Consider the following 26,872-nt stretch of genomic DNA (forward strand, 5'->3'; position numbering starts at 1 on the left):
GTCTCCACTAAAAATACAAAAAATTAGCCAGGTGTAGTGGTGGGTGCTACTAATCCAGCTACTCGGGAGGCTGAGGCAGGAGAATGGTGTGAACCTGGGAGGCAGAGGTTGCAGTGAGCCGAGATTGCACCACTGCAGTCCAGCCTGGGTTACAGAGCGAGACTCCATCTCAAAAAAAAAAAAAGAAAAAAAAAAAAAAGTAACTACAATAAGCAAATACATAGCAAAAAGTTCAGCCTTATCACCAATGAATGATGCTGATTAAAATAACAAGGAAGTGCCATTTTTTGCTTTTGTTCCCCAAATATATGATACCCAATACTGGCCAAGGCAATATGAAAACAGGCTTCCTGATACATTACTGGAGGCAGAATATAGTTATGTACAAGCACTTTGGAAAATGATTCCCAATGTTAAGGAAGAGACATTAAATAGCCGACACAGTCTTAATTCTGTAATCCCAGTTATGAGTCTCTATCATAAGTAAGTAGTCAGCTCTTCATTGCAGCATTATTGTATTCACCCAAAGGGGAAACAGAATTTCCAGCAGTAAAAATAAATACACTAAGGTAGTACATTTAGTGTAGTGTAATGTAGCCATGATAACTACAATAACTGTGTAGCAACATAGAAAAATGTTAAATTTAAAAAGCAGAAACCTGGGCAACAAAGTGAGATCCCATCTCCTTTTTTTTTTTTTTTTTTGAGATGGAGTCTCAGTCTGTCGCCCAGGCCGGAGTGCAGTGTGAGACCCCATCTCTACAAAAAATTTAAAAATTTAAAAATTAGCTGGGCGTGGTAGCGATCACCTGTGGTCCCTGCTACACCAGAGGTTGAAGCAAGAGGACTGCTTGAGCCAGGAAGTCAAATCTGCAGTGAGCCATGTTTGTTCGTTCCGCTTCACTCCAGCCTGGGTAACAAAGTAAGACACTGTCTCAAAATAAAAATAAAATAGACAATACAACATACAATTTTGGGTTAAGCAGTGGTTTCTTTTACACCAAAAGCATTAGCCCTGGACTTTATTGAAATGAAAAACTTTTGGCCAGGCACATTGGCTCACACCTGTAATCTTAGCACTTTGGGAGGCCACACTGGGGGGGTTGCAAGGGGAGACAGGAAATGTTCTAAAATTGGATTATGGTGATAGTTGTGCAACTCTGTAAATGTACTAAAAATTATTGAACTGTACATTTAAAAAGTGTGAGTCTTACAGTATGTAAATTATACCCCATAAAGTTGTTTTTAAAAATGAAGTAAGTCCCTCTGCTCAAGACCCAGCCATCTCATCTTATTCAAAGTGAAAGCCAGAGCTTTACACTCCCTGTAAGAGCCTAGGTGGTAGACAGCTCAACACCCTTACCTCCCTCACCCCCTTACCTCCCTCACCCCATTTTCTGTATCTCTTTTCCTTGCCCATCTTCTAGCCACACCAGTCTCTGCTAATCCCTGAACAGGCACCCTCTGTGCTCTTGTTGTTCCCTTGGCCTAGAATGCTCTTCCTTCAGATGTAGGCAAGAATTCCTTCCTCACCTTCTTCAAGCCTTTATTTGAATAACACTTTCTTTTTTTGTGGTTTTTTGTTTTGTGTGTGTGTGTGTGTGTGTGGTTTTTTTTTTTTTTGAGATGGAGTCTCCTTCTGTCACCCAGGCTGGAGTGCAGTGGCGTGGTCTTGACTCACTACAACCTCCGCCTCCGGGGGTCAAGCGATTCTCCTACCTCAGCCTCCTGAGTAGCTGGGATTACAGGAGCACGCCACCATGCTGGGCTAATTTTTGTATTTTTAGTAGAGACGGGATTTCACAATATTGGCCAGGCTGGTCTCGAACTCCTGACCTTGTGATCCACCCACCTTGGCCTCCCAAAGTACTGGAATTACAGTCGTGAGCCACCGTGCCCAGCCTTTTGTTGTTGTTGTAGTTTTGAGATTTCGGCTCACCGCAACCTCTACCTCCAAGGTGCAAGCGATTCTCCTGCCTCAGCCTCCCGAGTAGCTGGGATTATAGGTGCGCACCACCACGCCCGGGGAATTTTTGTATTTTTAGTAGAGATGGGGTTTCACTGTGTTGGCCAGGTTGGTCTCGAACTCGTGACCTCACGTGATCCGCCCTCGGCCTCCCAAAGAGCTGGGATTACAGGCGTGAGCCACCGCGCCCGCAGCTCCCTGAATTTAGAGAATAGCGGAGCCTCCCCATTCTCTGCGTAATTGGCGCTTACGCTTCCCGTGGTAACCTTGGTCGTCCGCTGAAGCCCGCTGCTTTTCCCAGCCCGGCCTCTGGGGGCCGCTGCCGGGTCCGTGAGCCTGTGGACCAGGAGCGCCTGCTGCCGTCGTGGCGTCACGTCCGGTCTCGGGCGGAAGTTTTCCGCCGGCGGACCGGGAAGTCGCTGAAGACAGAGCGATGGCAGTTCTGGAGGCCTCGCTCTGGGACCGACCCGAGGCCACAGTGCCCCCGCGGTAGACCGGACTTGGGTGACGGGCTCCGGGCTCCCGAGGTGAAGAGCATCGGGGCTGAGGTGGGACCTTAGAAGGGAGTTTGGGAACCCTCACGGCTCTTATTGGAGTCCCTTCCCTGACCCTGGGTTCTAAACTACCTTTGCTCAGGCTGCCCCGGAAGCAGGTCCGCCCCGTATCATACCATTCCTAGAGGGAACGGCGCAGACTGGGAGTTCCCTCCCTTTACCGTCGTCACCAAGGCGTGTGGTAACCCCGGGCCGGAGGTTCAAGGGCGTCGCTTCTCCATAATGTTGCCTCTTTTCCACCGCCGCAGGGATGGAAGGGTCTAAGACGTCCAACAACAGCACCATGCAGGTGAGCTTCGTGTGCCAGCGCTGCAGCCAGCCCCTGAAACTGGACACGAGTTTCAAGATCCTGGACCGTGTCACCATCCAGGAACTCACAGGTCAGCGAGACCCTTGGAAAGAGGGTGGTCAGTCAAGAATGTGGAAGGTGGGCAGCTTTGGTGATATAATTCTTATGGTGGCTGTGTAGTCTGCCACAAACTCATCGTGTGAACCTAGGAAAGTCACTTCATCTCTCTGGCTCCCTGTTTTCTCCTCGGGAACATAAAGCATTCTGACACTGTGGGCTTCTGAGAGCTTTCCGACCGACCGGGAGCGATGGCTCACGCCTGTAATCCCAGCATTTTGGGAGACCGAGGTGGGTAGATCACCTGAGGTCCGGAGTTCGAGACCAGCCTGGCCAACGTGGCGAAACCCCGTCTCTCCTAAAAATACAAAAATTAGCCGGGCGTGGTGGCACGCGCCTGTAGTCCCAGCTACTCGGGATGTTGAGGCAGGAGAATCGCTTGAACCCGGGAAGTGGAGGTTGCAGTGAGCTGAGATCGCACCGCTGCACTCCAGCCTGGGCAACAGAGCGAGGCTCCGTCTCACAAAAAGAGCTTTCCGTAGCAAAAGAAAGATCCTTATTTTCGGCTCCTGCATTTCAGAGAGAAGGAATATGTATATATAATAATAAATGGTATTTGTTGAGGACTTACTGTATAGTAATACCAAGTGCATTACACATGTTACTTCATTTAGTCCCTGTCACAACCCCTCCGGGGTACACCATCATTACATCATTTTTCAGGTGAAGAATTGAGGCACAGTGAGATTAAGTGACTCACCTAAGGTCCAACAGCTGGTAAATGGAGTACAGTCTTAAAGTCTGAAGAATTTGCTGGACATGATGGCTCATGCCTGTAATTTCAGTGCTTTGGGAGGTTGAGGTGGGAGGATTGCTTGAGCTCAGGAGTTCTACGACCAACCTGAGCAACCTAGCAGAGATCTTGTCTCTACTAAAAAAAGAAAAAAAAGAAAAAATTGCTGAGTGTGATGAGTAGTAGAGGCTGAGGCAGAAGGATCACTTGAGCCCAGGAGGTCAAAGCTGCAGTGAGCTATGATCATGCCACTGCACTGCAGCTTGGGCAATAGAGGAAGACCCTGTATCAATCAATCAATCAATCAATAAAAAAGGCCAGGAGTGGTGGTTCACACCTGTACTCCCAGCACTATGGGAGGCTGAGGCAGGTGGATCACTTGAGCAGGAGTTCAAGACCAGCCTGGGCAACACAATAAGACCCTGTCTCTATAATTAAAAGAATAAAAAACCCCAAAACCCCGCAAAGTCGGAAGAATTCAGATTAAGTCAGACAGTAAAAGAGAAGGCTGAATAGGCAGCATAGATAAGCTTATGGGCCTGGAGTCAGCCTGCTTGGGTTTAAATCCTGGCTGTCATTTACTAGCTGAACGACTTTTTGCACGTTACTTCATTTCTCCAAGCCTTGGTTTCTGATTTATCTGTAAAATGTTAAAACTGCCTCATAAAGAAATTTATAAAGTTCAAATATGACAAACCACAGAAACACTTAGGAATATGCTGGGCAAATAGCATTCAATAAATGTTAGCTGCTATTATGACCTGGTTTCTCTTTTTTGAGGGGAAATTAGCTCTTTTTTTTTTTTTTTTTGAGACGGAGTCTCGCTCTGTTGCCAGGCTGGAGTGCAGTGGCACAATCTCGGCTCACTGCAACCTCTATCAGCCTCCCGAGTAGCTGGGACTACAGGTGCACACCACCACGCCCAGCTAATTTTTGTATTTTTAGTAGAGACAGGGTTTCACTGTGTTGGCCAGGATGGTCTCGATCTCTTGACCTTGTGATCTGCCCGCCTCAGCCTCCCAAAGTGCTGGGATTACAGGCGTGAGCCACCGCGCCTGGCCGAAATTAACTCTTTTAATAACAGTTTTTGACTTTTTATTATGGAAAATTTCAGACCTGTGTAGTCAAGAGAATAGCATAGCCTGCCTTGTATTCATCACCCAGCTTCAACAATCAGCCATATTCTCACATTCTTATGTTATCTACACCTCCACTCACCTCCCATCCCCCGCTCAATTACTATGTTTTTCACACCTTTTTAGAAAGGTAAATTGTCGTGCCTTGAAATATATGAATCTTAGCTATGCATTTTTGACAAATGGATACACTCATGTAATCTGGATCACTGCAATTTAGCAATGTTTCATCTTCCCAGAAAGTTTCCTTATGTTCCCTCCTTGCTATTCTGGGGGAAACAGATGTTTACTTTTGTGATGAAAAATTTCAGAGTATATCACGAACCCCTGTGTACCCATCACCGAGTTGCAACAATTATCAACACATATTTCATCCCGCTTTTTCCACAACCCCATCCATTCCTTCCCACCCTGAATTGTTTTGAAGCAAATCCCAAACATAAATACTGTAAATATTTCTGTATTTTTGACAGGTAAGGATTCTTAAAAATAAATGATCCTGGCTGGGCACAGTGGCTCAGCCTGTAATCCCAGCACTTTGGATAGCCGAGACGGGTGGATCATGAGGTCAGGAGATCAAAACCTGGCCAACATGGTGAAACTTTGTCTCTACTAAAATACAAAAAATTAGCTGGGTGTGGTGGTGCGCGCCTGTAGTCCCAGCTACTCAGGAGACTGAGGCAGGGGAATCACTCAAACCCGGGAGGCAGAGATTGCAGTGAGCCGAGATCGTGCCACTACACTCCAGCCTGGCGACAGAGCGAGACTCCATCTCAAAATAATAATAATAATCATGACACCATTATGCCTTAAAAAAGTGAACATTTCCTTAATCTGATTTAATGGGGGTGAGGAGGATCACAGATTCTTTTTGGTGTAAATGGTACTTTAAGAAAAATTGGAGGTGAGGGTGGTGATGAGCATATTTCAGACTCTTTTCCCATACTTTCAGATGCCCTCCTGCTTTAATAAGACTGTATCTGACCCAATATTTTCCTTGCCCTTAGCTCCATTACTTACCACAGCCCAGGCGAAACCAGGAGAGACCCAGGAGGAAGAGACTAACTCAGGAGAGGTAATAGAAGTACCCTCTCCCCTATCTTCCTCATGTAGTAAACATTCCAAATGGGAGATATGATATGAAAACATAGGAATGCAGGTTTGTTTTCTGCAGGCTACTTGGCGCTTCTAGAGCCCCCAGACTTTTGGGGTCTCTGGGTAAGGAGACATTCTACACGATCAGGCTGTTGTGCGCTATTGGAGGTACAGACCTGAGGTCACAGGGTTACTGAATGAGCCATTTAAAAATGTTGGAAAGGGCTCTTTACTTGAAGCAGAATTATAAATTATTGTCGGTTGGAGATGGGATGATCTGTGTGTCCAGGCCGTGCCAGAGCATTGATTTGCATCTGTTCTAGCTAGTTGTTAATATCCGCTCCTCTCCATTCTCAAAAGCATCCTGGTTAGGACAGCGAATTGTATGATTACCTTGGACAGAAAGAATTGTCAGTGTTAGAGAACATGTCATTTTAAGTTGTGATAATATCAGTGATCCTGTGGAGCATCTGTGGAGCAACATCCTGTGAGATAGTGTTGAATACACACCTGAGATTTCCTCTCAAGTAGCAAGGGAGCTGGAGTGTTTATTTACCCGCTGCTGCCAGTCACTGGGAGAGTGCTGATGTCAGGTTTAGTAGAGGTCATTAATACCTCCACTGCTTTGATAATACCCATTTTTTAAGTCTCTGTGGTTTATCAAGTCTTGTGGTTATCAATCAAGACTAAAGCCATACCAGCACTTTGGGAGGCCGAGACGGGCGGATCACGAGGTCAGGAGATCGAGACCATCCTGGCTAACACGGTGAAACCTAGTCTCTACTAAAAAATATAAAAAAAAAACTAGCCGGGCGAGGTGGCGGGCGCCTGTAGTCCCAGCTACTCGGGAGGCTGAGGCAGGAGAATGGCGTAAACCCGGGAGGCGGAGCTTATAGTGAGCTGAGATCCAGCCACTGCACTCTAGCCTGGGCCACAGAGCGAGACTCTGTCTCAAAAAAAAAAAAAAAGACTAAAGCCATATAGTTCTGAGGGTGTTTGGGAGATGAACTCTCTACCTCTAAGCTGCCAGAATTCTAATGCCCTCTTATTTCTTTCCCAGGAGCCATTTATTGAAACTCCTCGCCAGGATGGTGTCTCTCGCAGATTCATCCCCCCAGCCAGGTGCCTACTACTTCTCAGCCCCCATTCCTTGCCAAAGACTAGTAGAATTTTAATTAAATCCAGGAATCGAGACCTGGAGCCAGGTGATGGAGATGCATCATCACCTAGCCTTTTGACCCTCTCAGAAAAGATGTATTCCCCCTATACCTGGCCCGTCACCTTCCAGTATGGATGTTTTCCTGTAGCCATTCACACAGTGGGAAAGGGTAGTAGCTGTAATGATGAAGTATTGAAAAAAATTGAGGGAGTGATTGACTAATCACCAAGAGATGGGCTCTTGAGAAGTTTCAAAATAGCAAATGTTGTTAGATGTTTGGGTCCTTAGTTCTCATTGCTGCAGGTAAAGAGGTTGCTGGCAAGGGGTGTAATGTTTTTTTAAATGGCCTTTCCTGGTTCTCCGTCCTTTTCCACTGTAGACATATCAATTTTTTATGCTCCCTTTCCCTCCTTAGTCCATCAAGGCCAACCTTCGTGCTGAGTGTCTCTGTGGAAGACCAGCATGGCCTTCCTTTGGGAGAGAGGTACCCTTGGGAGGTCAGTTGGGCTAGGAGTGGGTATGTGCCCTGAGGCCCCTCAGCTGGTGCTTGAGAGTCTCTGCCACTGGCATTGCAGTAGGTGGAGGAAGCCTCTCTGTTCCCTCATGTGGCCCGTGGGCGGGGGGCTGTCTGCAGGATGATGTCCACAGAAAGTGCCAACAGCTTCACTCTGATTGGGGAGGCATCTGATGGCGGCACCATGGAGAACCTCAGCCGAAGACTGAAGGCAAGTCGGCCCCATTCCAGTGGCAAGCAGTAGGCCTGGCTGGGAGAGTGGGTAATTAAGCAGGAAGCATGGGGGAGGCTCTACCCTGACTCTCCCACACTTCCAGGTCACTGGAGACCTTTTTGACATCATGTCGGGCCAGACAGATGTGGATCACCCACTCTGTGAGGAATGCACAGATACTCTTTTAGACCAGCTGGACACTCAGCTCAACGTCACTGAAAATGAGTGTCAGAACTACAAGTGAGTGTCTCCAGAGCCAGGGCTCAGAGCTGTTACTGCTCTGGGACTACTTGGTGCTTACCCAAGAGCCCTACTCCACTCAGGCAAATGGAGCTCTAGTAAGTATAGTCTTCCTGTGTCTTTGGCAGACGCTGTTTGGAGATCTTAGAGCAAATGAATGAGGATGACAGTGAACAGCTACAGATGGAGCTAAAGGAGCTAGCACTAGAGGAGGAGAGGTTGATCCAGGAGCTGGAAGACGTGGAAAAGAACCGCAAGATAGTGGCAGAAAATCTCGAGAAGGTCCAGGCTGAGGCTGAGAGACTGGATCAGGAGGAAGCTCAGTGAGTGCTCACCCTGTTCTATCTTCTCACACTCAAGGCTCCAGGAGAGGAAATGACTTCCAGCTGAATGTGTCTAATTAGTTTGTAAACTCTAGTCAGCTGTCAGTCAGCAGCATGCCTGCCCCAGATCCTGCTTACTGCTTCCATGCCCTGTTTCTAGAGGTTTGCTGGGAGAGTTACCTATGAAGAGTTGGCATGATTGATGAGAAAAGGACATTGGTTAAAGAGAGAGTGCAGAAACCAGAGCTCCAGTCTTGGCTCTGTCCTGTAGGGAATGGGCTCATTTGGATGAATCAGCCACTTTCTAGCCATCGTTGTCTGAAAAGATGAGCTAATTAGTCTACGTTTTTCTCTCCAAGCTTAAAAATTTCACGGGGGCCAGGTGTGGTGGCTCACATCTGTAATTCCAGCACTTTGGGAAGCCAAGGCAGGAGGATCACTTAAGGCCAGGATTTAAGACCGTCTAGGGCAACATAGTGAGACCCCATGTCTACAGAAATAAAAATTTTAAAAAAACTAGGCTGCTGTGGTAAACCTGTAGTCCTAGCAACTACTCAGGAGGCTGGAGTGAAGAATACCTTGAGCCCAGGAGTTCAAGGTTACGGTGTGCTGTGATCACACCACTGCACTCCAGCTTGGGCAACAGAGTTGAGACCCTGTCTCAAAAAATAAAAACATTATGGATGTCCTTGACCTGAGAGAACCTTCTGTCTAGTGGAGGAGACACAATGTCCATACTAACTAAAGTTGTGAAAATGAAGGACAGAGAAAAGTCCATTTTTTTCACACAGTAGTATAACAAGTTTCACTGGAAGTGGGGTATAGTAACTATTTAAAGGACAGTAAGTGTATAGACGTGCAACTTTAGAAGGCAAATTATGGCCAGTTCACGGAAGAAGCCACTGTTTTGTTTGTTTGTTTTGTTTTGTTTTGTTTTGTTTTTGGAAACAGAGCCTTACTCTGTCATCCAGACTGGAGTGCTGTGGTGCAGTCATGACTCACTGCAGCCTCGACTTCCTGCACTCAAGCAATCCTCCCACCTCAGCCTCCCAAGTAGCTGGAACTACAGGCGTACAACACCATACCTGGCTAATTTTTTTATTTTTTATAGAGACGGGGTTTCCCCATGTTGCCCAGGCTGGTCTTGAACTCTTGAGCTCAAGTGATCCACCTGCCTCAGCCTCCCAAAGTGCTGGGATTACAGGCATGAGCCACCATGCCCAGCGGGAAAAAGCCACTTTTTTTTTTTTTTTTTTTTGACAGAGTCTCACTCTGTTGCCTAGGCTGGAGTGCAGTGGTGTGATCTCAGCTGTCTGCAACCTCCGCCTCCTGGGTTGAAGCAATTCTCCCACCTCAGCCTCCCAAGTAGCTGGGACTACAGGCATGTGCCACCATGACTGGCTAACTTTTGTATTTTTAGTACAGACGGGGTTTCACCACGTTGGCCAGGCTGCTCTCGAACTCCTGACCTCAAGTAATCCACCCGTCTTGGCCTCCCACAGGGCTGGGATTGTAGGTGTGAGCCACTGTACCCGGCCCCAAGAAGCCACTCCTAACCCATTCACCTCACTTCTGAAAAAGATCAGAAATAAAGAGATTTTTTGCCCTGGTTTGGGAGAATTCTTTTTTCCTCCACCTTTTTGCATATGGGCAGAAGGAACATTTCTGTTCCTTCGAGGCAAAACAGCTAGGACGTACATGTTCGTCAGAATGGGAGCTATGCCAAATATAAAAGATGCTAGAGCTAGATGTAACTATGATCACTAAAGAATCATTCATAGTGTGGTGAGAGAGAAACTTTAGCCCCCAAACTAACAGCCTTCAATGTCCCCCTTGGCTGCTCACAGGTATCAGAGAGAATACAGTGAATTTAAACGGCAACAGCTAGAGCTGGATGATGAGCTGAAGAGTGTGGAAAACCAGATGCGTTATGCACAGATTCAGCTGGATAAGCTGAAGAAAACCAATGTCTTTAATGCAACCTTCCACATCTGGTAATGAGAGCTGGGGGATGAGGAGCACCGCACATACCTGGACCTTAGCTGTTGATCACTAAGCCTGGGTGCCCACTTCCCACAAAAGAGGGACTGTAGTTTATCTTCACCCAGCTAGATTTCTTTCATTCGTAGTGATGGGATAGGCACAGTAGGGATTGGAATGCTAGAGCTTGGTGACATCCACCCTTCTAAAGAAAGGAAAAGGCCTGAGCCCTTCAGCCACTTAAAAACCTGGTAAGCTGCCTGGTGCTGATTTCTTATCCCCAGGGTGTTTGATGTTTCATCAATTTAATAACTGTTGAGCATCTACTCTGCAATAGGCACTGTGCTGAGTGCTAAGAGGGCAACAGCAAAACAGTGTGCAGTCAACCTTCTAGTTGCATATCGTCTGGTGGAAGGGATGGATAAATAACAAGCAGTTGTAATGCAGTGTGATGATGGTAAACCCAGAGTGCTGTGGGAACACATAAGGGCACTTGATCCAGTTTGGGGAGGCCACATGGAGTTTCCCCATAGAAAACTTATGTTTAAACTGAGAGGTAAAGTAGAAGTCTACAGAGAGGGCGTTGTTCTTAGCAGAGAGAACATCATGTGCAAAGCAATGGGAAAGAGGGAGTGGTGAATTCAGAGAACAGAAAGGAGCTTATTGTGACTGAAGATTGAGTGTAAAGGGGAGAGTGACCGGATATGAAATTGGAGAGTGACCAGTTCCTGAAGGATCTCGTAGGCCTCAGTAAGAGGTTTGGACTTGATCCAAAAGGCAAAGAAGACACTGAAGCATTTTGGCTAGGGAAGTGACATAATTACACTTGTATTTGTGAACAATGGTTTTACCTGCACCATGGGGAATGACTTGGGGTAAAGGGGTGGAATCGTTGGAAAGGATACTTGTCAGTAGGAATCTAAAGGAAAAGAGTAGTAACATTGAATTTGGAGAAAAGTGGACAGATCTAAGAGATTTAGCAGGTAGAATCAGGAGAGGTTGGCAGTTTTGTGGGGAAGGAGCTGAGGGAGCATTCAGGGATATCACCCAGGTTTCTGCTTTGGCATCTGAGCAGCAAGGAAAAAGATGATGACTCAAGTTTTGGACATGTATTTAAAGTGCCAAGTACAGCTTGCATATATGGACTTGAAGACAGATTGAAGCTAGGTTTGGGGTGAGAGTGGGAAATCTCAAAAGTTTTAAGTAATCCTTGTGTTTCCCCCAACCTTTCTGCCTTCCTCTATAGGCACAGTGGACAGTTTGGCACAATCAATAACTTCAGGCTGGGTCGCCTGCCCAGTGTTCCTGTAGAATGGAATGAGATTAATGCTGCTTGGGGCCAGACTGTGTTGCTGCTCCATGCTCTGGCCAATAAGATGGGTCTGAAATTTCAGAGGTAGGAAGTGTAGCCCTTTCTTGGGGAGTGGTGTGTCTTTGATATAATTTGTATCTCTAACCTGGTACTGCTCTCCACCATGTCAGGAGCCCTTGCTGCCCACAGTCTGGGAGTTTTCTGTGGCTGGAGAGCCGTCAGCGTCTGGTTTTCCCCTCATCACAGGGCTCTCTCTGCTGATCACAGTCACTGAGTGCATGACCATAGCGTAGTTCCCAGCCTATAGTCCCCAGAGCCTTAGCGTTCCTCAGGATATTTTCAGTTTTTGTTTCTTAAATTTAAACCACAACGTAACATTTGTTCATGGAAGGCCTCCAGGCAATTATATAATAAATGTAGTTTGTTTATTAAACAAAATCTTTTAAACATGGATCCAGTGGGGAGGTGGGAGAGGCAGTTGAACATAATAAAAGAAGCCCTTGGCTAGAATGAAGAGTGAAATCATTGGGTTATAACTTCCCAATAATCACTTTAGGAGGAGTCCTGTATCCATCTCTGTTTGTGTCTCTGTTTTAGATATCGACTTGTTCCTTACGGAAACCATTCATATCTGGAGTCTCTGACAGACAAATCTAAGGTACTCTTTGAAGCTCCATTTTCACTGAAATACAGACTTCTTATATCTCTTAACACAATGGACGGTTTGCTTTGATATTGGCATTCAATTTATTTTTTAGACCTAGATAATCATGAAGAGCCAGTGTATTGTTCAATATCTTGTCTAGTTCAGGTTTAGTTTTGGGGGGCTTGTAGACAAAAATTAGGTTTTGACAGTCTGTTGAGAAAGGATATGGGCAGGTCAGAGGAGGATATGTGCACTAGGATAGGAAAAGAATCACCATGACATAGATGTTTATAGCTTGGGTATCACCAGAAGTGTTTTAGATTTTGGATTTTTATTCAGATTTTGGGATATTTGCATATAGATACTAAGATATCTTGGGAATGGGACCCAAGTCTAAACACAAAATTCATTTATGTTTCTTTTTTTGAGACGGAGTCTTGCTCTGTTGCCCAGGCTGGAGTGCAGTGGCATGATTTTGGCTCACTGCCTTCCAAGTTCAAGTTATCCTCCTGCCTCAGCCTCCCGAGTAGCTGGGATTATAGGCACCCACCACCACACCCAGCTGATTTTTGTATTTTAGTAGAGGCGGGGTTTCACCATGTTGGACTAGGCTGGTCTCAAGCTCCTGACCTCAGGTGATGTACGCGCCTTGGCCTCCCAAAGTTCTAGGATTACAGGCATGAGCCACCGTGCCCGGCCTCTAGGTTTTATGTATACCTGATACATGTAGTCTGAAGGTAATTTCATACAATATTTTAAATAAATTTGTGCATGAAACAAAGCTTCTATACAGTGAATCATCAGAAAACAAAGGTGTCAGGTATGGAATTTTCCACTTGTGGCATCATATCAATGGTCAAAAAGTTTCAGGTTTTGTAGCATTTTTTATTATTTTTATTTATTTATTTATTTATTTTTTGAGACAGAATCTCACTGTGTCATGCAGGCTAGAGTGCAGTGGCGTGATCTTGGCTCACTGCAAGCTCTGCCTCCCGGGTTCATGCTGTTCTCCTGCCTCAGCCTCCTCTCCTGAGTAGCTGGGATTACAGGCACCCATCACAATGCCTGGCTAATTTTTTGTATTTTTAAAAGAAACGGGGTTTCACCATGGATGCTCTCGATCTCCTGACCTCATGATCCGCCCGCCTCAGCCTCCCAAAGTGCTGGGATTACCAGTGTGAGCCACCGCGCCCAACCTATTTTTATTTATTTTTCTTTTCTTTTTGTGGTTTTTTTGTTTGTTTTTGTTTTTGTTTTTGAGATGGAGTTTCGCTTTTGTTGCCCAGGCTGAAGTGCAATGGCATGATCTCGGCTCACTGCAACCTCCGCCTCCTGGGTTCAAGCGATTCGCCTGCCTCAGTCTCCTGAGTAGCTGGGATTACAGGCATGCACCACCACGCCCGGCTAATTAGGTATTTTTAGTAGAGACGGGATTTCTCCATGTTGGTCAGGCTGGTCTCAAACTTCCAACCTGAGGTGATCCACCTGCCTTGCCTTCCCAAAGTGCTGGGATTACAGGTGTGAGCCACCATGCCTGGTCTATTTATTTATTTTTCTTTTCCCATCTACTCTTCCTGGAAAGGTTTTGTAGCATTTTGGATTTTTGGATTCAGGATGCTCAACCTATGGTACATTTTCATTGATGGTGAAACAGTTCTAAGTGCATTGTTATTTGCCCATTGTTATTTGTAGTTGTTCAAATTCCAGTGGGATACAGACAGAACATGACTTGAGAGATTGATAGGATTGGGAACAATCTCTAGAAGCTTGTCTTGGTGCCAGACCCATAGCCAGTTTTCTCTTCTTGGGCAGGAGCTGCCGTTATACTGTTCTGGGGGGTTGCGGTTTTTCTGGGACAACAAGTTTGACCATGCAATGGTGGCTTTCCTGGACTGTGTGCAGCAGTTCAAAGAAGAGGTTGAGAAAGGCGAGACACGTTTTTGTCTTCCCTACAGGTCAGTATAGTGCAATGCTGAGTCAACCTGTATAGGACCAAATTGAACAGAATTGAAGCAGCAGTAAGAATGGAGGCAAAACAGTATAAATGGTGGGAAAGCAAAAATATGGCATAGAATCACATGACATTGATGGGCAGAGACTGACCCAGTACTGCAAGCAGGACAGAATGTGACCACCTAGTCCTTGGTAGAAGAATATGGCCTTAGATGGTTTAGGGGGTTTTATTGGCATAGAGCTCAAGCCTCCTCTCCAGTTTCAAGAAGGTGTTTCCCTGAAGTCCTTGGAAATACACAGGAATGCTACTTTTGATTTTTTAGGATCCCAGTGATGGATGGAAACTCTAGTTTTTACCTAGAGTAAGGCTGCTTCTATCACCACAAAATAAGCTTTTTTTTCTACTGCCTCCTTTCTCCCCTGCCAAGTTCAGTGATGCCTAGGAAAACAGCAAGAAGTACTGTAACCCTCACTCACCTCTACTCCAGGCTTCTCTTCTCTTTGGGTGTGTGTCCTGTCCCTGTACTCTGCAGTGACAATGAGGCTCTTGTGACAGTCTTCTTGATTTTTTGGCTTTCAAGCAAATCCAAAATACACTACCGTTCCTTACCAAGTGTTCTTTAATAGACAAAATGACGTGAATGGTCCCATGATCAAGTCCCTGCCCTGAACTGACTTAACTGAGATCTCAGTTACTAATGAATTCTGCTGTGTCCATCTGCAGGATGGATGTGGAAAAAGGCAAGATTGAAGACACAGGAGGCAGCGGTGGCTCCTATTCCATCAAAACCCAGTTTAACTCTGAGGAGCAGTGGACAAAAGCTCTCAAGTTCATGCTGACGAATCTTAAGTGGGGTCTTGCGTGGGTATCCTCACAATTTTATAACAAATGACTTTTTTCCTTAGGGGGAGGTTTGCCTTAAAGGCTTTTAATTTTGTTTTGTTTGCAAACATGTTTTAAATTAAATTCGGGTAATATTAAACAGTACATGTTTACAATACCAAAAAAGAAAAAATCCACAAAAGCCACTTTATTTTAAAATATCATATGACAGATAGTTTCCAGAGCTACAACATGCCAGGTATAGCTGCCAACCGTTGTCACAGTTTTGACTCTTAACCCCATGGACTCCTTTCCCTTTCTTCTCTGAAAAAAACTAATTTAAATTTGCTTTTTTTTTTTTAACTGAGTTGAATTGAGATTAATGTGTTTTCACTGGATTTGTATCTCTCTCAACTTCCCGCACTTAACAGTATGAAATAGAAACTTTCGTCTTTACTGAGACGAGGCTATGTTTGAGATGCACAGTTGGATAATGTGGGAAAATGACATCTAAGCTTTACCTGGTCACCATGTGATGTGATCAGATGCTTGAAATGTAACACTTCTCACTCGGTTCTCGACTCTGCTCTGTGTTAAAGATATGAAATGGTGTTTGATACTGTTTGAGACATTATGGAGAGATTTAATTATTTGTAATAAAAGATTTGCTGCAGTCTGAAAACTGCCCAGGGGCGCACTGTTGGGTTTTTCTTTAAAATAGAGTACTTTGTATTCTGGGAGAATTGAATTCTAATGCAAGTATGTGGAAATTCTGTTGAAACATGTTCAGAGTTAGTTTTAGTTTTAAAAAAAGACTCTAGTAAAAACAGATAACTGTTGAGGAAGCCCTGTTTGTGTAGATCTGAATAATGGAACAGAGATGTTAAACTAATTTTAAGGGGAAATAAAGGCTACCTCCTTGATGCTTAGTCAAGGTCACCCAGATAGTCTGTATTTGAGCCCCTGGTTAATACTGATCTCCATGCCTAATGTTCCTCTTAATGAAATTAAAAGTATAAATATCTTGTTAAACAAAAATGAAACAACTGATCTGTCTCCACTTAGCTTTTTAACATTTTCAGGCTGATATGACAAAAAGGGCATGCTCGTCCACCTTAACTCTCTCTGATAGAGAAAAAATAAGCATGAAACTGGCATACAAAATATAGTTCAAAAGAGACTTGGAACTTCTGTACCCTTAGTATGAAAGTAAACAGAGGGAGGCATGAGTGCAGTGACGGAAGGCTGTTTATATTTGGTGGATTCAGCCTCCCTCATGTGTTAGAGGAAGCAACAGTCTTCAGAGCTCTGGCTGCCAGGTGGGGAGGAATAGACTGCTGTCTCCCCGGAGTGTTGGCTCCCACGCTGTGAGTCAGGATTGCATAAGAGAACTCAGCAATGCTTGCCAAGGCAATACCAGTGATGCTCTGCAAATGCCCCACAACCTTCAGAAATAGAGACAGATTTCTTATTACTAAAAAATCAACATGTTTTAGTGCACAAACACACACATTACTTGGGATGTTCTCTCAAGGCAATTGTAAATTCATTTTTCTGAAATCCAGATTCCAGTGTTTGCCAATGGTCAAATTATATTAGGATACCTTTTCCCTGATAATGTTAGCATGGAAACTTCCTGCTAGACATTTCCCTCTGCTGGAGATAAGTTTTGTGAAATATAAGAATGATATTTGGGCCTTGACATTTTCATTATTTGAGAAGATAGAATTGTTGGACTTTGTTTTGAAACAGGGTCTCACTCTGTTGCCCAGGCTGCCAGGCTGCAATGCAGTGGTGTGATTTTTGGCTCACTGCGACCTCCACCTCCTGGGCTTAAGTGATCCTCCCACTTCAGCCTCCGGAGTAGCTGGGACTACAGGCACAAGCCATCATGTCCAGCTACTTTTGTTTATTTTTTGTAGAGATGAGGTCTCGCTGTGTTGCCCAGGCTGGTCTCCAGCTTGTGGGCTCAAACAGTCCTGCCATGGCCTCCCAAAATGCTGGAGTTACAGGTGTAAGGCACCCTGCCCGGCCTTTTTTTCTTTTTTTTTTTTTTTTTTTTTCTGGTTTTTTGTTGTTGTTTTGTTTTGTTTTGTTTGTTTGTTTGAGACAGGGTTTCACTGTCGCCCAGGCTAGAGTACAGTGGCATAATCATGGCTCACTGCAGCCTACAACTCCTGGGCTCAAGTGATTCTCCCATCTCAGCCAAGTAGTCCACGTAGTTGGGACTATAGACATGCACCACCACGCCCAGCTAATTTCTTTTTTTTTTTTTTTTTTTCGAGATGGGGTCTCACTCTGTCTCCCAGGCTGGAGTGCAGTGGCGCAATCTTGGCTCACTGCAACCTCTACCTCCCAGGCTCAAGCGATCCTTCTACCTTGGCCTCCTGAGGAGCTGGGACCACAGGCGTGGGCCACCATACCCAGCTAATTTTTTTTTTTTTAATTTTTGGTAGAGACAAGGTTTCGCCATGTTGCCCAGGCTGGTCTCCAACTCCTGAGCTCAGGTGATCCACCTGCCTCGGCCTCCCAAAGTGCTGGGATTACAGGTGTGAGCCACTGCACCCAGCTATGACTAATTTTTAATTTTTGTAGAGACAAGGTCTTGCTATGTTGACCAGGCTGGTCTTGAACTCCTGGGCTCAAACAGTCCTCCTGCCTTGGCCTTCCAAAATCCTGGGATTACAGGCATGAGCCACCATGCCCAGCCTGGACTTTTAACATAATAGCAGGTTATCATTATAAAGAGAAATGAACAAGCCGAACTTGGGCCTCCGTTTCCAGATTTATAAAAGGAAAACAAGGAAACATTTCAGCCCTATCCTAGATTTTTCCCTCTCAAATCTTGCACACTAATCCTAATCCTGGGTCTTGGCACTTCTGTAGGTTGTCTTCTGTTTTCCTTTAACTGATGGGTGAAATGTTTCCTGTTAAATGAATTCTTACCATGCTGGTCCTGCTCAGTGGTGCATACCTGGCTCCAACACTCATGGTTTTGGATGAAAGCACTTGCTGCAATGATTCCTACTGCCAACAGCATGAAGTCTTCCTTCACTGAAATAAACTTTTCCCTGAGTGATTAAAACCACATTAATTTTAAAGCTAGAATGGAACTTGATCTTCCAAATCATAGTGTCATGGAACTTCAACTATGAATTATTTGTGTCAATCATCTTGGATTTTTTAGACATGGAAGGAAATGATCAAGTAATAGCTCATTTACCTGCTCTCCCATTCTCCCCCAACTTAACTGGAATTAACGTGAGCCTTATGTCTGAATGGTTTATAGGCCTTTTGTAGTTCTATTTGTCTCCCTAATGGTTGGTTGTAACTGTGAGGCTTTTAAACAGCCTGACTTTACAGTGATCAAACACTTTTGTCCAAGTTGCAACCCTGTGACTGTTTGTTCTTTTTTTTTTTTTTCTTTTTTTTTTAGATGGAGTCTTGCTCTGTCACCCAGGCTGGAATGCAGTGGCGCGATCTCGGCTCACTGCAAGCTCCGCCTCCCAGGTTCACACCATTCTCCTGCCTCAACCTCCCGAGTATCTGGGACTACAGGCACCCACCATGCCCGGCTAATTTTTTGTATTTTTAGTAGAGACGGGGTTTCACTTTGTTAGCCAGGATGGTCTTGATCTCCTGACCTCGTGATCCGCCCGCCTCGGCCTCCCAAAGTGCTGGGATTATAGGCATGAGCCACCATGCCGGCGACTTTTTTTTTCTAAGTGACTGACCAAAGCAGTCCAGTAACCTTGAGTTATATGCAGCTATAAAGGAAAAACTAGGAAAGAAAATATGTTAATTACTTAAAGTAATTTAAAAGTAAAAGCCTTTAGGGTTTTCCTGACCGGGCTCAGTCCTCTGCATCCAAACAACATATCAGAAGCTAATGAGAACCAGGTAGACTGAGTAGGTTATCTGGGACTGGATGCCATGCTAGGCTAATTCCATTCCCCAAGTTCTTGTGGTCTGTCTCCCCTTCCCTGTTCCTGGAAGGAGCCTACCCTATAGGAGTTGTCTTACCCTTGCAGCTGACTGGGTGTGGAGTTCTCAATTGAAGCCCTCAACAGGCTCTCATATATGGGTTCATGCAGAAGATAGACCAGGTCGAGCAGTGTCAGACAGGTTGCATGCAGCCTCATGGCTGGAACCAAACAGCCATTGTATCCTAGGTGGAGTATGGGAATGATAGGGATAATTTATGATCCTATCTTCTCTGATCATAACCACAGTTGTGACATAAAGCTGTTGAGGTGCTAATGTGCTTCCTGGTTGCTATGTTCTACAAGAAACCTGTTTAGCTGGAGATCAGTTTTGAAGGACAAAAGTAAAGGTAGAGAAACCTCCATCTTTAGTATATGTACAATTAGCATGTAGTTGTCCCTCTCTTATCTTATGCTTCTCTATAAAGTCAACTCTTCGATCCTGCAATAAGAGTGCCTAGTAAGTCCAAACAGAAACCAGTTGCTAAGACCTCTGAGCTTCTTTCCCTGACAAGTGCCAGAGGGAACACCTTTTTCAGTCATCCAGAGACACCATCAAGCTTCCTACTGTTCCTCATTGGTAGGTTCTGTCCACTGCTCCCAAATCCCTGTGTACATTTTTTTTTTTTTTTTTTTTTTTTTTTTTTTTTGAGAAGGAATCCTCTCTCGCTCAGGCTGGAGCGCAGTAGCACGATCTTGGCTCACTGCAACCTATACTTCCCAGGTTCAAGCAATTCTTGTGCCTCAGCCTCCCAAGTAGCTGAGATTACAGGTGCCCACCACCACACCCAGCTAATTTTTGTATTTTTAGTAGAGATGGGGTCTCACTATGTTGGCCAGGCTGGTCTTGAACTCCTGGCCTCAAGTGATCCACCTGCCTCAGCCTCCCAAAGTGCTAGGATTATAGGCGTGAGCCATGCCTACCTCACCATGCACATTTTGTATTGTTTTCTATGGAAGTCTCCAACCCATATTCCCTAACACAGTAAGATACCTAAAACCTCTAGGAGCATCTCCACATATGCCAGGGGAGTGGGCAGATTAATTTGGAAGTTCAGGGACTTCAAAACATCAAGCTCTGACTCCAGCAGTTCTTCTTTAGTGTGTAGATAGCCTAGAGCCTGGAGGAAATTCAGGACTGTAATGTTGCTGATGATCTGAGCAAAGAAAAGAGAAGGAAAGAAGAATGTTAGGATAAAGGCCATACATCTTGGCAGAGTGCACAAAGCCCTTCATAATCCAGCCCATTCCTTCATCTTCAGTCTTGTCTCGTGGTAATTCCCCCTCATATTCTGCTTGTCATTCAGAATTACTTGCAGTTCCCAAACCCAACATGCTGTCCCTCTCCAAGCCACTACACAGGCTGTTTTCTATACCTGGATCTCCCTTCCTTTCCTCCCTAATTCCTCTCCCTCTTCTCTTAGGATCTTCCCATTTCCCATCCACCCCATTTCAAGAAGTCATTTTCTCTAAATACACTTCCTTGACTCTCCAAGGCTGATGAGGTACATTTATAGCCCTCTATTTACATTAATCGGAGCTTTTTTTTCACACTATTTGTATGTGTCTTTTCCCATTACATAATAGGTTCCTTGTTAGCACAGACAATATTGTTTACTGTTGTAGCCATGGCACCTAGTGCAGCATCTGGCCATAGAATGAAGTCAGTATTTGTTGAATGAATGATATTTTACTGTGTAGGCATTGGGTAGTGATGTGGAAACATTTTTTTCCCTTGTAAATGTAACAGTTTGCCTTTACTGCTGATAGGTATGCTAGCAATTCAGGCCCCTTATGTAAACTGCCCTTGAGTCCAAGGGGAGGAAAGGTGACCAGTATGAATGATGGCATCTGTCCCAATTATACTTTGGGAACAGAACTTCAGGCTATTTAATAACTACCTCTGTGTGAGTGAGAGGGGGAGAAAGAGAGAGAGTGAGTGTGTGTGTGTGTGTGTGTGTGTGTGTGTGTGTGTGTGTGTGTAGGAGGTATGCTTAGGAAGCATAATTACACTCTGGAATTTCCACGAGTTGTATCACCTAACCTAGGAGTAGGTTTCTCACAGCTACCTAGTTTTTTTTGTTGTTGGTTTTTTTGAGATAGTCGTTCTGTCGCCCAGGCTGGAGTACAATGGCACGACCTCAGCTCACTGCAACCTCCGCCTCCCGACTTTAAGCAATTCTCCTGCCTCAGCCTCCTGAGGAGCTGGAATTACAGATGTGCACCACCACACCTGGCTAATTTTTGTATTTTTAGTAGAGACAAGGTTTCACCATGTTGGCCAGGCTGGTCTTGAACTCCTGACCTCAGGTGATCCACCTGCCTCAGCCTCCCAAAGTGCTGGCATTACAGGTATGAGCCACCATGCCCGGCCATTGTTTTTACTTTGTAATTTATTTATTTTCTTCTTGTCACTGAGTTGAAGCTCATCACAGCCCCCTTTGTATAAAAGCTGGTTTCTTCCTTACACTCAGGTGCCCATGAGCAACCCCAGCTCCTTACTTTGTTTTGGAAGGAAAGTTTGCTGGCCAACTGAACACATGACACAAGACGGAGAGTAAACTTGTTGACAAGCTGCTCTTTCAGAGCCCTCCAATTCTGAGACTCTCTCTTATTATCTCTTGGCTGGATTGTGGCTTGCCTGTAGATGTTTTCTGCCTGTTTTACCATAAACCTATAAGGAAGGGAAGGAGAGTAAACAATCTACACTCAAACTAAAGGGAGTTTAATTTGCTGGCTAAGAAATTTACATTTGAGGCTGAGCATGGTGGCTCACACCTGTAATCCCAGCACTTTGAGAGGCCGAGGCAGGCAGATCACTTGAGCCCAGGAGTTCAAGACCACCCTGGGCAACATGGCAAAAACCTGTTTCTACCAAAAAAAAAAAATAATAATAATAATAATTAGCCAAGTGCCAAGTGTGTCAGTAAGAAGGCACATGCCTGTAGTCCCAGCTACTCAGTAAGCTGAGGGGGGAGGATCACTTGAGCCCAGGAGGTCCACGCTGTAGTGAGCCAAGATCACACCATTGTACTCCAGCCTGGGTAACAGAGCAAGACCCTGTCTCAAAACAACAATAACAACAAAGAAATTTATATTTGCAAGTTAGAGAGGATGTAAAACCAGGTCTCAGGGTAAGGGGCAACTACTTGTACTTTCTTAAAGATGTAGGTACATTAGCCACTCTGAGAGGTGCCGCTCACAAAGACGTTATGGCAGGGCTTTACCTTTCTAGGATTTCTACAGCCTGGTAGCTCACAGATTTCTCCAGACACCATTGTTCAGACAGGAGAAAAACAAACTCTGCCAAAACAGGAAAAAAGAGCCTAATTGACAAGATGCAACCAAAACCACTCTGTGAACTCTTGGCATTGTGTAAAAGCCATGATGGGGCCAAGGGAAGAGGGTCAGGAGGTGAGAAAGATGAGACTAAAACAACCAAAGCTGAGCTTAGTTTCCTTTGCTGCCAATAGGCAGATCAGAGGCATGAAAAGGAGGCTGACTGAGTGCCAAAGACAAGGGTTTACCAAGCCCCCTCAGTGACCCTTGAGCCTTCCTGTGGGTTTCAGCTGATAAAAGGCTTGGCCAGTTATACACAAACATACCAGCTGGTCTAGGTGACCTCTACACCATGCTGGGAACCCCCAGCTTCAAGGAAGATTCTTGGATGGATAAAAACCCTAACCGCTATATTCTGTTTTCTGTGGAATGTTGGCAGGAACAGAAAGATCCCTCCTGGAGCTTCAATATTCTTTATGACACTGTTTGTTTAGTAACCACCCTCTGGAGAACTCCCATTGCTTTACAAACACAAGTCACCTTACAGCTGGACACCATCTCTCCACCACCAGTTTGTTGGGTAAATCTGGTGGCTGAGCCTCTCCCCAGGAGCAAGTGTGTTACTGTGAAGTGGCTTGTTTTGAAGAAACATCCCCTAAATTGGGGAACATAGCCCAATTTAGGGGGAGGGAGTCATTGGGAAGGTGGGAAGGGTGAGATACCTTGGCAAGATTTTAGCCTGCCTCTGTTTCTCTTTGCAAGAACAGCTCCAGATAGAATTATATTTATCTTGCAATATCATTAGAGGGTGGAAACAAAGGTAAATATCAGTTCTCAACAAAGAAAGCTCCTACAGACCAAAGACCTTTTAGCATTGATCAGTAGAGAATTACACATTTAGTCAAATAATCATATGTCTTCAGAGAAAATTTAACTTTCTTAGAAAATGAAGTCAAGCTTACACAAGACAGTTTAACAATCTACTCAGCACACATTACACATAGATAGATGTACAAAACCTCATCGTTACAGAGGCTGTGGTTTGGCTAGCAATGTCTAATGCAGAACATAATTAGTTTAAGCAATTCAGCAAAATACCCTAGAACATGTAATTGTGTCTCTTAGTCATTTTATTTGCTTGACTTTAGGCTTTATTTCTTAGTTTTGTTCTTTGTGTGTGTGTGCAGTTGTTGAGTTTTGGTTTGGTTTTGCTCTGAATTATCACAAATAAATAAATAATAAATAGACAGGATCTTCCTACATTGCCCAGGCTGGTCTCAAACTCCTGGGCTCAAGCAGTCTTCCTGTCTCAGCCTCACTGTTGAATTACTTGAAAGCCTGGTTTACACACCTACTGCTTCCACTTCATCATTCACTCCCTAATTTTCTATATGTTGGCTTTTACCTTTCCTAACTTGCTGAAATGATTCTCAGAGGACAGTAAATACGTCCAAAGTGTTAAATATCATGGCTTTTTGCAATCTTTAGTTCTGTTGATATCCCTAAAGCATCTGAAACTTCTGACCATCATCCTTTTCAGTCTCCTCTTGACATCCAAAAGTCCCTTGGTTCTATTCCTATCTCCTTCTTTTATTTCCTTCACAAGTCTTCTTACTCCAATTCCCTGAACACAAAGTGTTTTCCCAAGGAACTGTCCTTGACCTGCTTTTCTTTTCTCCTTCTAGGAGCTCATCCTCTGCCACAGTTTCAACAGTATCATTGTGACGGTAACTTGAAAACCTTGATCTCCATTTCTGACCTCTCTTCTAACATATATATATATATATATATATATATATATTTTTTTTTTTTTTTTTTTTTTTTTTTTTTGAGACAAGGTCTCACTCTGTTACCTAGGCTGGAGTGCAATGGCATAATCTCAGCTCACTGCAACCTCTGCCTCCCATGTTCCAGCCATTCTTCTGCCTCAGCCTCTTGAGTAGCTGGGATTACAGGTGCCTGCTACCACGCTTGGCTAATTTTTGTATTTTTAGTAGAGACGGGGTTTCACCATGTTGGCCAGGCTTCAACGCTATTATTATCTTTCCCAAACAAAAGTCACTTTTCCTCCTGCTTTATTTGTGTAGTGTGTCTGTGTTTTTTTGTTTTTTTGTTTTTTTTTTTTTTTTTTTTTTTTGAGACAGAGTCTTGCTCTGTCACCTAGGCTGGAGTGTAGTGGCACGATCTTGGCTCACTGCAACCTCCGCCTCCCAGGTTCAAGCAATTCCCCTGCCTCAGCCTCCCGAGTAGCTGGGACTACAGGCGCCTGCCACCACACCCAGCTAATTTTTGTATTTTTAATAGAGATGGGGTTTCCCTGTGTTGGCCCGGCTGGTCTCGAACTCCTGACCTTGTGATCCACCCGCCTCGGCCTCTCAAAGTGTTGGGAATACAGGCGTGAGCCACCGTGCCTGGCTGTGTCTATGTGTTTCTTTTAGTGACCACTATACTTCCAGTCTTCTAGGCTCAACCGTTTAGCATAGTCACCTTTTCCTCTTTCACTTCCTAAATGTATCCACAGCAGAACCCTAGACTTTGCCTTGGGAATGTTTTTAATACACCCTCCCTTGTTACTCCCTCTACTCTATCACCTAGCCTGCTGACATTGACTCTACCTGTCTGCCTACCTCCCATCTCCCTCTGGTTTAATCCATCCTTTACCTCCTTTACATCACTGCCAAAATAATGCTTACTAAGGGAGGGTTACCGTCATATCCCTTATTTAAAAACCTTCAATGTCTTCTTGGTTTCCTACTAAACCAAGGATAAACTCTTCCCCTTGGCATTCAAACTTCCACATGGAATGTCTCCAGACTACCTTTCCGGTCTTAATTTCAACTCTCTTCCACATGCACTGGCCGACATGGACTATACTGTACCCACTTGCACCCTAAGCACCCCATTTCCATAGCGTTACTCATGCTACCTCTTTTTGGTAGAAACGCTGTCTCCTTCCTCCCCCTTCACCAAACCAATGTCCTCCTTCCTTCAAGGTCTGCCTGAAATGTCCCGATGCCTGGGCCATCCCCTGAATTCTTCCTATTACCACATCGCTCCTCTCAACCCCCATAAACGCTTGTTTTATCTCTCTCTGACATCACTTATCTAATCATAGTACCTAGTCATTGCATATTTGTTCTAGTATCTCCCCCCAAATTGCACATGGTTTGAAGGCAAGACCTCTATCTCTACTTCATCTTTCTTTTTTCTTTCTTTCTTTCTTTTTTTTTCTTTTGAGACGGAGTCTCGTTCTGTCGCCCAGGCTGGAGTGCAGTGGCACTCCAAGCTCACTGCAAGCTCCACCTCCTGGGTTCACGCCATTCTCCTGCCTCAGCCTCCCTAGTAGGTGGGACTACAGGCGCCCGCCACCACGCGCTAATTTTTTTGTACTTTTAGTAGAGATGGGGTTTCACCGTGTTAGCCAGGATGGTCTCGATCTCCTGACCTTGTGATCCACCCGTCTCAGCCTCCCAAAGTGCTAGAATTACAGGCGTGAGCCACTGCGCCCGGTCTTTTTTTTTTTTTTTTTTTTTTTTTTTTTTTTTTTTTTTTTTTTTTTTTTTGAGATGGAGTTTCGCTCTTGTCGCCTAGGCTGGAGTGCAATGGCATGATTTCAGCTCACTGCAACTTCCGCCTTCTGGGTTCAAACGATTCTCCTGTCTCAGCCTCCCAAGTAGCTGGGATTACAAGTGCGCGCCTGTAATCCCACCTGGCTAATTTTTGTATTTTTAGTAGAGACGGGATTTCACTATGTCAGGTTGGTCTTGAACTCCTGACCTCAGGTGATCCTCACACCTCAGCCTCCCAAAGTGCTGGGATTACAGGTGTGAGCAACCATGCCTGGCCCTCTATTTCCTTTCTAGCCAAGCGGTGGCACTCATAAGTACTCCATACATGTCAAAGAAATCAAGGGAAGGGCACTGGTGAGTCTTGTCCATCAGTATATCCCCAGCACCCCACAGAGAAGGTTAGCAAACATTCTCTGAATGAATAAAATCAACGGAATCTCAAGGTCGGTGCCTGAAAGACACAAGCCCCAGTCTCCCATGAACCCAGCTCCCCTGCCCTGCAGCCGCACCCACAATCCGGGGCTCCCTGAAGCTGCCCAGCCGCCCTGAAGCCTCCTGCACTGCTTGCTCATTCTGCTGGGCCAAGTGAAGCAGGACGTCTTCGATCGTCTCTGTGGCGACAACTCCAAACTGAAAGTCAACGAGAGAGGCCGATCTTGGCCTCATGGGTCCGTCCATATTCATGAGCCTCTTGGGGCACCCGGACAGGTTCACTGGATCCACATACTGACCCCCTTAGCTCCTCTCTAGTCTTCTGCCACACCCTGGATTACTCGTCCCCTTCCAGTGAGTGTGTCGTCGCCTCAAGTTTGAGGAAAACCCAATTATCACCACAGCCTGGAACCCTCCACAGCTTTTTCCCGCCCCAACGGCCGCGGACTCCTCAGCCAATCAGAAAGCACGTCCGCTTCTCACCTCCCGCGTCCATCCCGTGTGCCCGGGAACCGCGGTTCAGCCTGGCAAAGGGCACGCGGACTACAACTCCCA

At 45.1% G+C, this 26,872-nt stretch overlaps 2 protein-coding genes across 6 annotated transcripts; one reads left to right on the forward strand and one right to left on the reverse strand.

The window, feature by feature from the left end:
* The first annotated feature begins 2,330 nt into the window (after window positions 1-2,330).
* BECN1 (beclin 1) lies at window positions 2,331-15,741 on the forward strand. 4 transcript variants are annotated; one of them, XM_010385888.2, is made up of 12 exons: window positions 2,331-2,514; window positions 2,769-2,900; window positions 5,803-5,870; window positions 6,951-7,012; window positions 7,684-7,774; window positions 7,881-8,017; window positions 8,146-8,340; window positions 10,188-10,334; window positions 11,567-11,716; window positions 12,230-12,290; window positions 14,091-14,233; window positions 14,956-15,741. In XM_010385888.2, the coding sequence occupies exons 2-12, from the start codon at window positions 2,771-2,773 to the stop codon at window positions 15,122-15,124; spliced, it is 1,353 nt and encodes a 450-aa protein (XP_010384190.2). In that variant the 5' UTR covers window positions 2,331-2,514; window positions 2,769-2,770; the 3' UTR covers window positions 15,125-15,741. The 4 variants fall into 4 exon arrangements, with proteins under 4 accessions (XP_010384190.2, XP_030779210.1, XP_010384183.2 ...); XM_010385881.2 differs by having other exon boundaries at window positions 2,351-2,493; XM_030923350.1 differs by lacking the exon at window positions 14,091-14,233 and having other exon boundaries at window positions 14,956-15,740.
* On the reverse strand, window positions 15,248-26,838 carry CNTD1 (cyclin N-terminal domain containing 1). 2 transcript variants are annotated; one of them, XM_010385858.2, is made up of 7 exons: window positions 26,395-26,838; window positions 22,265-22,340; window positions 21,540-21,711; window positions 20,032-20,194; window positions 19,078-19,222; window positions 18,029-18,125; window positions 15,248-16,499 (listed from the first exon to the last, which is right to left on the reverse strand). In XM_010385858.2, the coding sequence occupies exons 1-7, from the start codon at window positions 26,567-26,569 to the stop codon at window positions 16,329-16,331; spliced, it is 999 nt and encodes a 332-aa protein (XP_010384160.1). In that variant the 5' UTR covers window positions 26,570-26,838; the 3' UTR covers window positions 15,248-16,328. The 2 variants fall into 2 exon arrangements, with proteins under 2 accessions (XP_010384160.1, XP_030779211.1); XM_030923351.1 differs by having other exon boundaries at window positions 26,613-26,770.
* Between the last annotated feature and the right edge of the window lie 34 nt (window positions 26,839-26,872).

The sequence above is a fragment of the Rhinopithecus roxellana genome, chromosome 19 (assembly GCF_007565055.1).
Source record: "Rhinopithecus roxellana isolate Shanxi Qingling chromosome 19, ASM756505v1, whole genome shotgun sequence".
Taxonomy (NCBI): Eukaryota; Metazoa; Chordata; class Mammalia; order Primates; family Cercopithecidae; genus Rhinopithecus; species Rhinopithecus roxellana.